This window comes from Lates calcarifer, linkage group LG23 (genome assembly GCF_001640805.2).
Source record: "Lates calcarifer isolate ASB-BC8 linkage group LG23, TLL_Latcal_v3, whole genome shotgun sequence".
NCBI lineage: Eukaryota > Metazoa > Chordata > Actinopteri > Centropomidae > Lates > Lates calcarifer.
The window spans coordinates 16,080,428-16,095,643 of NC_066855.1; the positions used below are offsets into that span (position 1 = coordinate 16,080,428).

At 41.3% G+C, this 15,216-nt stretch overlaps 1 protein-coding gene across 2 annotated transcripts in view; it reads right to left on the reverse strand.

Moving 5' to 3' along the window:
- Positions 1-15,216, reverse strand: part of LOC108892041 (uncharacterized) — a 73,320-nt gene continuing 58,104 nt past the window's right edge. For both annotated transcript variants that reach the window (XM_018689474.2, XM_018689475.2), the window contains exons 12-17: positions 8,936-9,129; positions 7,622-7,692; positions 6,359-6,516; positions 4,447-4,591; positions 3,167-3,310; positions 1-3,031 (exon numbers count right to left, since the gene is read on the reverse strand). In XM_018689474.2, the coding sequence (XP_018544990.1) occupies positions 2,768-3,031; positions 3,167-3,310; positions 4,447-4,591; positions 6,359-6,516; positions 7,622-7,692; positions 8,936-9,129 (976 nt within the window). In that variant the 3' untranslated portion in view covers positions 1-2,767. The remainder of the gene's footprint in view (positions 3,032-3,166; positions 3,311-4,446; positions 4,592-6,358; positions 6,517-7,621; positions 7,693-8,935; positions 9,130-15,216) is intronic.

Below are 15,216 nucleotides of genomic sequence, written 5' to 3' on the forward strand. Positions count from 1 at the left end.
TCTTCTCAACTGTTGTAATCGATGAATCATTGGAGTGATTATTTGCTGGTTTCTTTAGTCTTTTTTGTAGTGCTGGGCCAAACAAGTTATCTGAAGTCTTCATCTTGGGCTCTGGGAAACTGACATTTCATAGACAAAACAATTTATCAAGAAAATTAACTGGGGAATTATTCAATAAGGAAAATGATCATTAGTTGCAGCTCTTCCTCTTTTGTCTAACAAACACCCTAAAATGCAAAGATACTCATTTTTATCATCACACGAGACAAGGAAAGAAGTAAATCCTCATAAATATTTTGGCATTTTTGCTTTAAAACTGACTCAAACTGTAAATTGATAATGAAAATACTTGATTGATTGATCAAATGAATAGTTTCAGCTCTAAACTGCAGGCAGGAACATGATTGAGGCTGAATATTTAACCATCTCTTCTAGAAACTGTACAAATCCAAACCACACATGTAAGAGTTAACAACAGGGGGACAAAAGATGACAAGAAACTGCAGAAAGTTCTCTATAGCCATTCAGAACAGGCACCCCTGAGCATTCCACAGCGTGCACCCTTTTTAACACAAATACACACACAAACTCAAACACACACAAACACACTTGACATCCATAGTTAATACAAACAGGTCCTGTCTCATTTAGCCCTGCGACACCCCTCCCCCCCCGTCCTCAGGTGATGAGTAGGTGATGCCATGCATATTTACTGCAGGTGCAGCAGGTGTGATTATGGCTGAAAGAACATTAACTGAATGTTGACAGCTCTCCCTGCTGGTTGGATGCTGGCACTGCAGCTACTCAAGGTGTCATTTTTATAAAGCCTGAGTAGAAAATGGCTATACATCAACGTAACTATGAGGTGTGTACCAAAATCATTACATGGGTCTGTTTTTGACCAGTTTCATCATCGCAGTCTTCCTTTTTGACATACTTCACCTTTTTCATGCATCTCTGACAACTGATCCCATTAAAGTCATGCTATCAGCTCATAGTGAGCCATGCACTGTCTTTCCTTCTTCACACAGCAGCTGAAATCCTCATGATTTAGCTTTATGTGGCCTAATCTCATCACAAACACTCTTTGATCACTTACTAATCTTTGATAGGTACATAGGCTTTACTATAATACTCATATTGTGCTGAATTATTACCACCATGTAAGAAAAAAACAACAGATGATTATTGTGTGGCTTTTGGGACTTACAAGATGTCAACTCTGTGTGTTACTAATGCATCTTCACAATAGTGTGTTGAATATATTGTAAATATACCATCATATATCCTACAATATAAGCATACAGCAGATGGTGCGTTATATACAACATATCCTGGATGTTTACAAAGAAGTATGGATAACATACTGTATTTCCTTTTACATGTTCAATATCATATTTCATCATACACTTGACATACACAGGAGGAGTAGGTTCAACATCAACAAACGACTGTAAAATACTGTAAAAATATTGAAAAACAAGAACATTCAGGGTCTGCCTGGTGAGTGTTAAAATAGGGGTTTATAAATGAGAGGCTAGAAGTACAGACAAAGATTACACGTGTTGGAATATGGCACCGGCATGAGGAGAGAAAGGACTAAAATGACCCCAGAGAACGACGTCGCTGCTCTCGGCGTTGCCCTCAAAGTAGTAAAAGGCCTAAAAGAAGCGGCGCTGGATGCAGGCATGCGGATCCACTGGAGAAAACAACATTCGGCCAAGAAGTAGAAAGAGAACAGAAGCACATCACGGGACAGAAGCGAAAGCAACTCAGAAAGAGATCGCCTGTTCAAGTAGGGCAAACAAAAAAAAAAGAAAAAGACATACTTTCTGATGAGAAGCAGTTACTGTACGTTGCTGCATATCAGGAACTTCTACTGATGCTGTTGCCTCTAACCGGTCATCAGTGATGAGAGAAAGGAGGAGAGACGAGCTGCGCTGAGCTGTACCGTCTCATCATGTCGTATCCTGCAACGCTTCTTCATCATGTGCTGTGCACCGTCCACAGACTCACCTCAACGCTGCCTTCAGTGAAGTACACACAGGAGCTAAAAGCTGTAATGTCTGGCCCCTGTATAGAATGTGAACACACCATGGTTGATGTGGCAAAAAATAAGGAGCTGGAATGTAATGGCTCCGATAAGACCTGATGATGTTTGACAAGTCCAGCAACTATCAACAGCACTCAGATCAGAGCAGCGGTAACAGTTCATCTGAAATCAAATCATCAGTCGTCTAAAAATGTGATGTTCTAAAATGTGTAAACATGTTTGGTCCCAAAAACTCAGCAAAAGGTCGAGAAAAAAGGTGGGAGAACGTGGCCAGAGAGGTGCTTTGAAAGAACAAAAGGGGGAGAAAAGGAAAGGATGCTGGATGTAGGTCCCTGTTCAATCTGTAAGCACCCTCGTTATCTCAGTGCACAGTTCAGTCTGCCACCGCACCCAGTGTACGTTCTCAAAGACACCTCATCTCTGCAGATCTGTGACCTCCCAGCCGCCCCTCCCACCTCCTGCACCAACATCCTCGCTGGTGTTTCCCAGCCACTCTGCCAGTCACAGGATCTGCACCTCCTCTGTTAGATGAGAAGATTGGGGTGCCGGGTAGAGCGTCATGGTTGGGGGAGGGTGTGGGGTAGACCCTCACTCCTGCTCCCCCCTTCAAGCAGAGCTCCAAACCCTCCTGGATCTCAAATAAAAACCTATGCAGGGAGACAGCCTGCCGCTGGCAGTGCAACGCCGTGCCGCTCCCGGCGCCCCCGCCCTGTCTCACTTCTTGACGGCCTGACGGTAGCTGTGTCTCTGGCCTTCCTGTCGGACTTTGCTGCTGCAGCCGCTGGCCTTGCTGCTGTTGCCCCCGTCCCTGGTGCTGCTGGCTTGGCTGGCCTGGCTGCTGTCCTGCAGCGTGGGGCTGGAGTGAGCCCTCTGCAGCCCATTGTCTTCCAGCAGCTGGGACTCAAACACCGACAGGTCCTCCTCGCCGCTCCGGATTTTAGCTCGCAGCAGCATGACGTAAGTCCCGTACCGAGTTTTCTATAAAGGTGTGAGTGTATAAGAGAGAGACAGAAGAGATTCAGGACTGAACAACTGAGAGAGGTGCAGTACTGTAATACTGATTTAATGCTTCACTGCCTTTCCAATTTCTTTCTTTCTTTGAGTCCATCTCACCTCAAACTCCAGATACTCGTCTCGTTGGCGGTACTCTTCCAGCTCGCGCCCTTTGACCTTGCGGTCAGGAGGATAAGAGCGCAGCTCAGCCAGCTCAGTGGAGATGGCTCTGAATCGAGCTTCGTGGGATCTGACCTGCTCCTCCTGTAAGCACAAGGACAACATGACATGATGGAGAAGAAGAAAACAGTAAAATCCTGCCTGTATAATCAATTTTGAGTTTGTGTTTTGCTTATTTTATTCCACCTCATCACTGACTCCCACTCCAACCTGTTCCCAGTCCTCTAAATCAGCTCCTCAGCACATACACCAGACACTGTCTAAGAATCCACATCAAGAGCGAGACGAGAGTAAACACCAGTGAATTGTTTTAGTCTGTTCAGTCCACACTGACTCTGAACTGAGGCTGAGCTCTGAAACTGTCCTCAGAACCAGCTGAGGTGACAGCAGCCGAACAAACCGTCTTGGACACGGTCGCTGAAGTAGTTTTGTATGATTTAAATGGCCGTCTGTCTGTACCATCAGAAAGGTGAGTGACAGACAAAAACACTTCCTGTGTGAATCGGCCTTAAAAGTCAAGCTTTCCTTTTATCAATCTACCTATCATCTCCCTGTTGTGACCTTGTCTGCCTTTCCTTTGGGAAAAACTCTATGTTGGATGACACTGTATACTGTATTTAACAATAGAATCTTATTTCTAGTTATAACTGGTCACATTTAGGGGCTGTAGAGAGTTGACAGGAAATGAGGGTGAAGAGAGGACGAGTGAATCAAACCAGAAACGTTGCAATCACAGTACATGACCTGCGTCTCAGGTTTAGTCAGAGGTGATAATGCCACCACATTTATTTTGCTGCAACAAAAAACTGCTCTGAGAAACTGAGGGCTATGTTTTCTCATGATGGCAGTTGTATATATTATAGGTATGATTTCTGTCAGGCTATTTGCTGATATGTTACTATTACTAATTTGTTTTTTTGGAACAACAGTTTCACATGAGGAATGAAATGCCTACAATCATACCCACTGGTGGCCACAAGTAATATATTACATTTGTGTTTATTTATGACATTTTAATTCTAATTACTCCATTATATTATGAAAAGTTATGTGTCAGCACCTATTGGAAATGGCTGTGCAGTACAGATCATTATTTTAGTTTTTGAAAGCTTTCCATTGCCTTTAGTGAGTTTCACAGGATCCTGGACTTTACTCAGACCGGATTCAGTCCTCTACAGGACAGAACTGTGAAATAATAATAACCGTTAATGTAACGATACCTCAGACAGTTTTGACATTGTCCCCGGCAGCAGCGGCCGGCTGAACTTCTTCTGAGAGCCGATGGCTGCTGGGAAAGGAGGAGCTGAGAACATGGCAGCCACCGTGTTGATCCGTGTGATCCAAGACTGCATCTGCTCTGCGTTCCTGTGTGACACACAGAACAACACAAAAGCAATTACAAACAGATCCTCAGAGTAGGTACACACTTTATCAGTTCCCCCTCCACAGTGTTGTATGCTCACATCAGCACATGGCTGGCTTACAACATCAAAGGGATAATTATCAGAAAATGCAGCCTTGCTGTTTACAAAGAAATTATTTTGGAGCCAATTAATGCATGAGAGAGAAAGGCCTGTTTTACACTAACAGACCCATTAGGGGCCCATGAGAAATATCAGATTGAATCAGACAGCCTTGCTTAAATCCCCAGGGAGAGACGGAGAGAGAGAGGAGAGAAAAAGAAAGAGGAGAGAGACACAGAGAGGGGTACAGTATCTGGGACAAATGCAAGCTGCAACTGGAGCACAGAGCCTGTCCTCCTGGGGGCTGAAACATGTGGCCACTCATGTGCCACTTCCTGGATGCTGCTAACACACACGTACACACTTTCACCTTGCTGCTAACGTTCAGTAACATGTCCTGTTCAACATGTGCGTCATTGATCCGTGATCTCTCAGCATGTGTTCTGCCACACTGCGGGGCACATGTGCACAGCTGGCGCCACATGTTGTTAGCCGAGGTTTGGATGCCCAGCTGCAATAAGACAGCCACAGAGGTGACGCCACGTGGCCAAAAGTGTGTGGACACAACGCTGGTAGACTGACTGGGACATGACAAAGCCCAAACGTGGCTCATGGTTTGCTTTCATGAGTTGTTTTGTGCATCTATGTGTAATTATTCTTCAAGAATTTGGTGTCACATCAGAGATTCTCAGTGAGCAGCTACTCCTGGCAGTAAATTCAGTTCAGCAGACTCTCATTATTCCTGCCATACAAAGCTGATCATTCTGTCAATCAGCACAAAGTAACAACGTCACTGCTCCTCTTGATCACACACCTTTGTGAAGCAGGCTTCTCCTTTATGACAAAAACAAGATTTTAGAATATCTAAGTAAAAATACTGACGGTTTTTTTACCAACTGACTGGATACTGGATTATTCTGTTACTTAAATACACCCTGACCTAAAGGATGCAAAGCCTTGGCTCAGACAGGCTTTCCATAGTCTACAGTTGACTAGTTTGACTTCACCTTGCATTCTCCTGCTTTACTACTTCATAACCATGAGCACACAGGTAACCAGGTTTCTAATCTGCTTTTTATGAGACTGCAGGAACAGGAACATTAACATAACAGCAAAGTATGTGGATGAGGAGAGACAGTTGCCCGTAACTAATCTGCTTGTATTGGAAATTATTCAAGTCAGACTAAAACTTAAGCTGACAAAGGGTGGCCTCTACAAGTCTTAACAAGTCACTTCCCACCACGTAACATTTGACCTCTTGTTAAATTCAGACACATTTGAGCTGTGAGCAAAAGCATTGTTCTGAATAAATCTGATTACTGATATGCTTCATGTACAGTACATGCAGAGCTACAGTAATCACTACTACAGTAACCCAATCAATGAAAACACAACTCTAGACCAAAAAGTACACAAATGTGGATACATACAGGGGTGTACACATACTTATGACCACATACTATATGTGGACAGTCATCTTGCAAAGTCAAGATAAGACAAGCATTCATCTCTACTGGGTGAGATTCATTTTTTCACACTGTAGAGTGTATGGTTTGAATTTTAAGGTCTGCTGCAGATGATGTGCAGCTACCCATGCTCACAGTACGTGTTTGTGTCCAGTCTGTTACACTCATTACTTCAGCTCAGCGAGGAGCAGAGAGGGACTCACGGTGCCTGGAAGAGATACACCCTCCAGTCGGCCGTCCGCAGGTAAAACACATTAGGCCTCTTGCTGTAGTCTGATGCTTTCATGGCCAGAGAGTGGTGGATGGACACAGCGTTCTTCAAGTCCTCATCAGATAGCTGCTTGTCAGGCCTGTATTCCCCCTGGCAGGACAATTATAAATAAGAAATGAATGCTATGATTAACACAGAGGGGTCTTAACACTTATTAAAGCTGGTGAGCTGACTAAGGACATACTGTGGTTTTATTTGAGAAGTGGGAAGAGGGTAAAAGTTTGCTTACAGACATTAGCACAGCAACCACTTCTACTGAAATCAACTGATGAGTCTGAATCTGATCTCGAGACTTTATGTATTCCATCTTTGCACTAGAATTATCTCAGATGTTTATGTACAATCGAAACACTGAATTAACAGGGAGTTCCATGGAAGAAGTAGAGCAAAATAAAGTTCCCTGAATTTTTCATTAATTATACATGAACATGAACTAAAGTCTGCACTCATGATATTGTGAAGTCTTTCTTGTAATTCATGATTCATGTTTAGGGCTGGGTGTAGTTTAAGGTTTTGAAAACTAGTGCTAATAGAATGCAACACCAAAATCATCCTGTTTTGATTCCTAATTTTGTGGAATATAAATTTTTTTGGTGACACTAGATTGAAGCAGACTGTGAATTTGATGAAACTACGGTGTCCCTACAGATTCATTTTCAAGCAGATGGCACATTTTTCACTCCACTGAGGAGGAAGTCAGAGCCACAGTGGCCTGTGATGCTGGCTGTTCCTCTGCTCAGTGCCAGGCCCTGATTGGCTGAGGACATTACGTCATAACGCTTTGTAGACATGAAGACGACATAGGAAACAGGTGCCAAAATAAAGTGACTCCCCCAGATAGATCGCTTAAAGAGTCGTCACCTGTTGAGCTCATTAGTATAAAGCCTTATAGGCGGATTCTGGTATGTGTAGGCAGGTAACATTAGAGTGAAGAACATATTTGTTTGGTTTCCACAGAGACGTCCACTGAGGGGATAAAGATTCACCCTCTGTTATGAATTTGCTGCTGGTATGAAAGTAAAACAGAATGTTTATGGAGATGCAGTCACCTGTTCTTTAAAAGGGTGAATAATGAATATCAAGTAGTAGCTGTTACAAACTGCTTCTCATGTCGCCTCCTTTTTTTTTTTCTTTTTTTTTTTTTGTTTTACTGGCACAAGCATGTGTAGAAAATATTGAATATGCTGTTACTTACTTTTTGCAGATAGAGAATGAGCCCTTTCAGGATGGCATAGAAGGTCTTCCATCCTCTTTTCCCTCTTGGTGCTGGAGGTGAGGAGGAGAAAACATGGTCACACTAAACCTTCAGTTACACACACATGTATAATATCATTTTTCTTTTTTTTTATGATGCACTTATGTCAACAGCATTAAAACATATAAGAAATGAAATGTGAGAATAAAGCACAGTGATTCACAGCTATGTGCAATCTCTCTGCAAATGATGACATAACTATATAAAAGACATGAATTAGTAAAATGCATGTAAAATACAACTTTCTTGTGAATTAAACCACATGAAATCAGAGAGGCAAGCTGAGTAACCTTTGATTGATGGTCAGCTTCAACAGCAAAACTATACAAAACTATGAGTACCTCTAACAAAACTTAATCTCCTCTAAATCTCTAATTGTAATCAAAGGAAATATTGGATCGCACCAAAAAAACATCCATGGCTCACAGTTTATAGTAACTTCCCACCAATTTTGTCTGTAATCTGTGAGCGGCTGTTGTTTTTCCATCATTTGTAGGTTTTTGTGTCTCAAAATGTGTAAAAGGAAAGGGAAAGGGAAATGTTACCTGAGGGTTTATTTGAAGCACGGCACAGTATTTTTTTAAATCTAAAATCTACATCTACTTTTGACATGATGTTCTATTTCTATTATTACCGTGTTTCACTAACATTTCAAAAGCCTGTTTCAATCAGATTTTGCACTTATGTCAACAGCATTAAAACATAAAAGAAATGAAACGTGAGAATAAAGCAGCTCTACGTCTTACAAGTGACAGGTTCTTCCTTAATTTCTGTTAGAAAAACATATGTACTTCTGTTCTAGAAATCAACACAATACAAATATGTGTTACATCTCTTTTTATATGCACAGACTGATCCACCGGTGGATTTATGTCTCATGTAAGTTGGAGAGGACGTGTTCACAGCTGACAGTGACAGCAGAGATGTTTGAGTGGATCACAGCTGATTCAATAGTCGATGCAAATGTGGAAGTGATTCAGCCTCAGTGTAAAATTGGTTATGACACAGGACTTTGGAGAGGCGGTCCCTGGTTGGTCGGACTGGTCAGAACGCATAGATGAGGATTTGAAGGAGACGAATTAAAATCAAAAAGATTTCATGGAGCAGATTCTGAGCTCAAGACTGAACTTGGAGACTCGAGACGTAAAACTGTCCTCACCTCTGTCGTCCTTCATGTGGAATAAACACAGGGCTAGATGAGCACATGACTACCTCTCACAGGTCACTGAGTGAAAGCATCTGAGGCGTACGTACTTCTCTTGCCGTCTGAGTCGGCGTGGACTTTGCGAACCAGGAACCCGTTCTTGTACAGCAGCGTTCCCGAGGGCTGTGTCTCCTCCGCCAGGGGCTTCCCGCTGCTGCCCACCCTCTTCATGGATCTGGAGGTGTTGGACTCGCACAGGCTGTCCCCGAGCTCCGAAAACGACTTCCGCAGCTCTTCCTCGTCACTATGGAGACAATAAATAAATTAATTAATTTAAAAAACAGACTCCATGGTGATCAACACTTATGTGTCATGTCTCATTAGCGACGTGAATAAACACATCATCATTCATCCTGTCCATTTGCCTCTCACTCTGTGCTTGTTACACCAGGAACAGCACAGGACAAGAGGTCCACAGATTTCACACACTCACTGGGAAACTTTTCTTTTCGTACAGTACACATGAGTAATGTTGCCGTCCACTGCTGGCTCCTTGGCAGAGCTTTTGTTGCACAAGACATTTACATTTGCATCATGTATCTGTGAGGGGGGGGTGGGGGGGTGGGGGACCTGAGTGAATGAAGCTGTCCTCAAAGCTTTAATTGTGTGTTTTCCTCTCTTTCCCTCTCTTCTCTCAGTCCACTCTCCTTGATCAAAACGTACCACAGCAAAAAGAGCGACACCATCTATCTTGTTCCAGCTTTGAGGTGAAAAACAGGGGCATCTTTACCCCAGGGGGGGCAGCTAACTCCTCTCTGAGTTGCAGACACATCACTGCTCCTCTTGATGCTCAAGAGAAGTGAGGGAGGATGCTCTTCAATGCAACAAAGAAATGGAGCTTCACAGACTTATAGGAGGAGTAATGACTCTAGAAGTCCTTAAAATACTATGAATTTAAAAGATTGCTGTTAGTGATCATACTGTATGTTTTCTTGGCGTTTTATACATGGGTTTCTGGACGACATCATCCAATGAGATGACCCAAAATGGCTGAGATCAAAATGAAAACATCTCAAATCTGAGCAGCTGTTTAATGAATAAGACTGTGTGTTTGACGTGTGTTTAAGAGTTTAAGTTTGGGAATCAGTGACAGAGGAAAAGGCATGGAGAGAGTCTCTTTTCATCATCCTGTGATTCTAATCAATAACACTCATAAGATCCTGTATTGACAAAGTTTGTCAGGCGTGAAGCTCTGCCTGTTCACACTGCAGTCATCTCTGATATGAGTTCTGAAGGAAAAGCAGGATTTTCACATGAAAATGTAAGAAATACAGGTTACTACCCAGAACGATCGAGGCAGAGCTCTTAACTCGCGCAGAAGCAAACAGCCAGATGCTAACACTGTGTTTTAAGTTTAACCTGCTGCTGTCAGGTGATGTTTTCAGACACACACACCTGCCATTTTTTTCTACCGGGGGAGCTAAACTTTGTGTTAGAAAATTAGGAAATTACATTATAAGACATATAAAAATGCTCTGAGATAACGTCTGTTGTGATTTAGTACTGTATAAATAAAACTGACTTGACTGTAGCCTCGTTTAGCCTCGTATCACTGCTGCTGAAGCTGCAGTTGCTGCATCATGCATCATATCAGCCACCAGAGATGACAGATGTCTACTAAATGTGGTGTGAGCTCTAAAAAAAATTTATATTTTATTTATAAATACTGAAAATGTCCCTTTCTAAGTTGTTTTCATCCTTTTTATTGTTCACTTTGTTTTATCTTGATTGATCCTGACTGTCTGTATAAATAAACCTTTATATTACTATTACTATAAAATAATGAATTTACCACAATACTGTTTACAGATCACAGGTTGGTCACCTGTCACCTATTTGATTTTCCCATTTTGCTGACGGGGCTTGGTTTGGAATAGGGGAAATAAATTCCTTCCTCTAGTGACTGATAATCCTTTTTTTTTTTACTCTCCTTCTTTATTTTTAAATCAGATGTTACATTTTTCAGGATAAGCTGCTTCATTTACAACTCGTCTTCATTATGTCAAATTCTCTGCTCTTGCAGGTGCCCACAGAAGCTTGTTTTTCCCACAGCACCACAATATTCATACAATCTTATCACACCTAAACTAAAACTACATAAATAAGACCCAGATTTTAAAGATATAGATAAGCCCTTGGGAATGAAAAGTAAAGAGTGAGAGGAAAACAAGTGTGTTACTGTAAATCCAGGTCACCTAATGTTTTAAAACTGCAACACTGGCAGGTCTCAGAATGTAATGAAATTTTTACCAGACTCGATTCTTTATTAAACTGAGTTTTCAGGCGAAGAGTTGTGGACTGAGGTTTTCTCTCATTAGAAACAGGCCTCAAGGAACCATCTGTGTAAATGAGGATCCTGATGAGCTGCTGAGTTCTGGTAGTTTCTGACTGCAGCTTTATTTCCTGCTAACTACTCTCATGTGATTTGTGTCTGTGTGTATGTTTCCCACTAAAGTCTCATTATACTTTCTGACTCTGCATCCCAAAAGTGAGCACCTTTATGTTTTTGTTTAGAGGATGAAGGGTTTTTGTTATATTTTCTGTATTTCTTACCTTATCCACTGTGTTTTTATTTTATATTCATGTCTCCTAGCTCATTGTTCTGTCTTTAAAGTTGTATTACCAGTTTAATACCATGTTTTGAATGTTTTACCATCTGATTTTGTTATTTATGTTATTGTATATTCTTATTGTATTGTATTGTATCTTAATGTGTTTTATTTATTTTATTACAGTTTTATCACCATTTTTAAATGTTTTATCATCTTATTTGGTCCAGTAACTTACCATTGCCGATTTTGTTTATTATTTCTCATCTAATGTCGTTTTGCTCACATACTTTTCCTCTTTTCTTTTATTTAGATTTTTCTTTTCTAGATTTTCCTTTTTATTATCAGGCTGCAGTACTCCTGAAGTACTCATTTATAATCAAATACGTGGATATCTAGTGTTTAATAGGGTCGTGTCATTTTTGGATTTAAGTACCATAACTGAGTTTTGATACAGAAAGTGACCAGTTATTTTTTCTGCATTTTACTTAATTTATAGGTTAAATGTTTTTGCAAGGTTATATATGAAGTTGTATATAAACTTGTTTTTACAAAACTCCTCTTTTTGCTTCACAAAAGTAGCCAAAGTTCTCAAATGTAAAACACTGCATTAACACAAGCAGCCACGCAGGGACTTTTAACTTGAATAAAATTGTCTAAAACTGGGAAAATTTAGATTTGAAATCTGGAAATAACTGGTAAGTAAACAATATTAGGAATCAATTCCATCTTTTGGTACTTGACTGGTTTCAATACTCTTGTCTTTACTTCGATTTCCAAAATGTTTTATTCAGAATTTTTTCCTTTAAAAATGTTTAATCTTTATTGTTTGTGTATCTATGAGCATTCCTTTATATATTATAAATAATTTAAGTCTTAGAGAAAATGGATTTGTATTGTATTTCAATGATAGACAATACTTAGAATACATATTGGCATAGCAGTGATAATCCTATTCTCCTCTAAATAATCCCTTACAATACACTGTATGCATTTGTTTAGTGTTTTTAAAGGGATTTGTCACATTAGTAGATGATAGATCCTTCAGGCTATAACAGCAAGTGTCTCTGCATCTGAACGGTGAGGTAACACGCGATTCCTCCTCTTACCTCACCAGGCACCCATGCAAAAGTTCAGCCTGAAAATAGAAAAAATGGCTGGATGCCCCCCCCCCCCCCCCCCCTCGAGACCACGCTATGAGTAACCAACAGTACATAACAGCAGTTAACCCCCATGCAGGAGCCAGAGAAGGAGAGAAGGAGAGAGAGAGGCAGAGACAGAGCCAATGAGCATGTAGCCTGTTGCCTGGTAACTGCCGGCCTGCCTGAATCCCTCTCTACACAGAGACAAAGTGGAGAGGAGCTGGAGAGAGGGGGGAGTGGAGGGAGGAGAGACAGAAGGGGGAGAGAGAGAGGGAAGGAAAAAAAGACAAAGCTCATCCTTCTCAGATGGCAGAACATTATCAACAATAATATGAGTGAGAGAGGAAAGGAAGAGGAGAGGAGAGAAGAGGAGAAGAGAGGAGAGGAGAGGAGAGGAGAGGAGAGGAAAAGAAATTTTAGGACGAGAGGAGAAACAATAAAAGAAAAGAAAGGAAAAAGAAAAATCTAGGAATGAAAAGGAAATAATGGGAAAGAAAAGAACAGAAAGCAGAGAAAAATGATGGGAAAGATAAAGAAAAGAGAAAAATACAGGCAGGAAGGGGGGAGAAGATGAGAAAGAAAATGAAAGGAATAGAATGGAAAGAAAGGAAAACAAGGAAAAGGAAAGAAATGAAAGGACCGAAAAAGGAAGAGGGAAATGAGAAGAAAAATAAAGGAGAAAGAGGAAAGGAAGTTGATGCAACCTGAAGAAAAGCCTTAACAGGTTGGTCTGATGACAGAAGCTGCTGCTGCACGCTGGGTTTTTTTGCTGATGTTGCTGCTTCAGCAGCCAATAGAAACTGATGTGTTTCACCTGTGCCACTGAGTCATTGTACCAAATGGCAGAAACACTCCAAACACAGTCAAGTGAAAGAGGACAGTAATTCATCCATACACATCCTCTTATACATGACAAAGCTCTTCCTCATTCACAGAGGCTGTGCTTCTTTTGGAGTCTGGTACTGATATATAGAGATGTTTCTGGTTAAACAAAATCTTACTCTTTAATAAAAAGGTTGACCTCTGTAGGAATCCTATCCACAATGTCAGACATTAAAAAAAAAATACCAGTGTTATCCTTACCCTTTATAAGAGGCCAAAGTTCTCAAATGTAAGATGCTGCCTAAACAAAAGCAGCTATATAAGAGCTTTGCTTGATTAAAAGGATCTAAAACTGGAGAAAATCTGAGTGAAATCTGATACTACCTGACTGCAGAACAAGTAAACAATGTCAGGAATCAACTCCAGCTTTCAGCACTTGACAGGTTTCAATAATCAGTGTGGCAGACATATTTCAGTCAGTAGCAAAGGATGGTTGGATGCTGTTTAAGGTCATATGATGGGGCACTCTGCTCTCCTACTGCAGGAGAGGTGGTGTCAGTAGACAATAGTAAGACAGGATGATTAGAGGCACTGAGGGAGGAAGAGAAAAGAGATTAGCAGAATAAAAGAATAATAGAGCAGATGGGTCTTCGCCTCATGTGCGGTGTGCTTTCGTTCTCTAGGCTACGCTTCTCACATTTCCACCCTGCTCTACCTGTTTTTCCTCCCTGCATCCTCCTGGATATTGCCAACTTGTTGCGTCTCACTTTCAAGCGCGCAATGCCCACCACCTCTCTCCCTCTGCCTCTCCACCCCCGCTCCTGAATGAGGAAGCATGTGTGTACTGTATATGTCTGTGTTTTGTGTGTGTGTGTGTGTGTGCATGCAAGTGAAGAACATGTGGGTGCAACCAACTGCACCGTTGAGAGTGGCCATGTGCGTGTCTTTCTCTGTGGGGGTGTGAAATAACATCCATCGGCGTGTTTTTTTCTTTGCGTTATGTTTCTCATCAGGGGGGTTTGCACACGTACTGCACGTCCACGCAAACACACACCTGTAATGAGATGTACACACCAGATTTCACATACACAATGTGTATTCATATAATCACAGCGAGCAGTTTGTTTTAGTGTCTGAAAATCACACCTCAATCACAGGGCTCTGGCTATACTCAGTGGTGGTGGATGGTGTTTTTTTAAGCCTCAATCTGGGAGTAAATTAGTAAATCAATGCTGGGCTGGCCTATATATAGAATAGAACAGAATAGTATTTGCACTTTATTGTGTGGTTGTGCAGTTTGGAAATTGCAAACACGCAAACTGAAATATTTCCCAAGGAAGACAAAGAAAAATGATACAGGAGTGAGGTTTATCTGCCACAGGGTGTAAGTCCCTGTGTTGTGAACTCAGTCAATGAGTCTGCAAGTGAAAAAAAATGTCCTGTGTGATGAAATATGCATCAACTAAGCAAGTAGGGTGTGAAAGTGGTGGCAAAAGTGACACTGTGCTCTGTTTCCAAATAAGGTTTTCAAAGCAGAGGACAGAATCTACTCTATCACAGCAACCTCAGCCAGTTAAAATATTAAAAATGAACATGTGCAACTCTCTGCCAAAACTGCAGAAAATAAATAAGCAGACTGCTGTGGGCTGAATCTCCTAATCTGTAATTCATTTTGTTTTGGAGGTGGATTCTCCTCTGCTTAATGGGTGTTTACGCGTCTAAAAACGACATCTTTTTCTATAACCCCGCGTGGCCTCTCGCGCAGCGGCAGTGTTTAAATAGCCGTCTATATGTCAGCAGAGATGTTTGAACTGGATC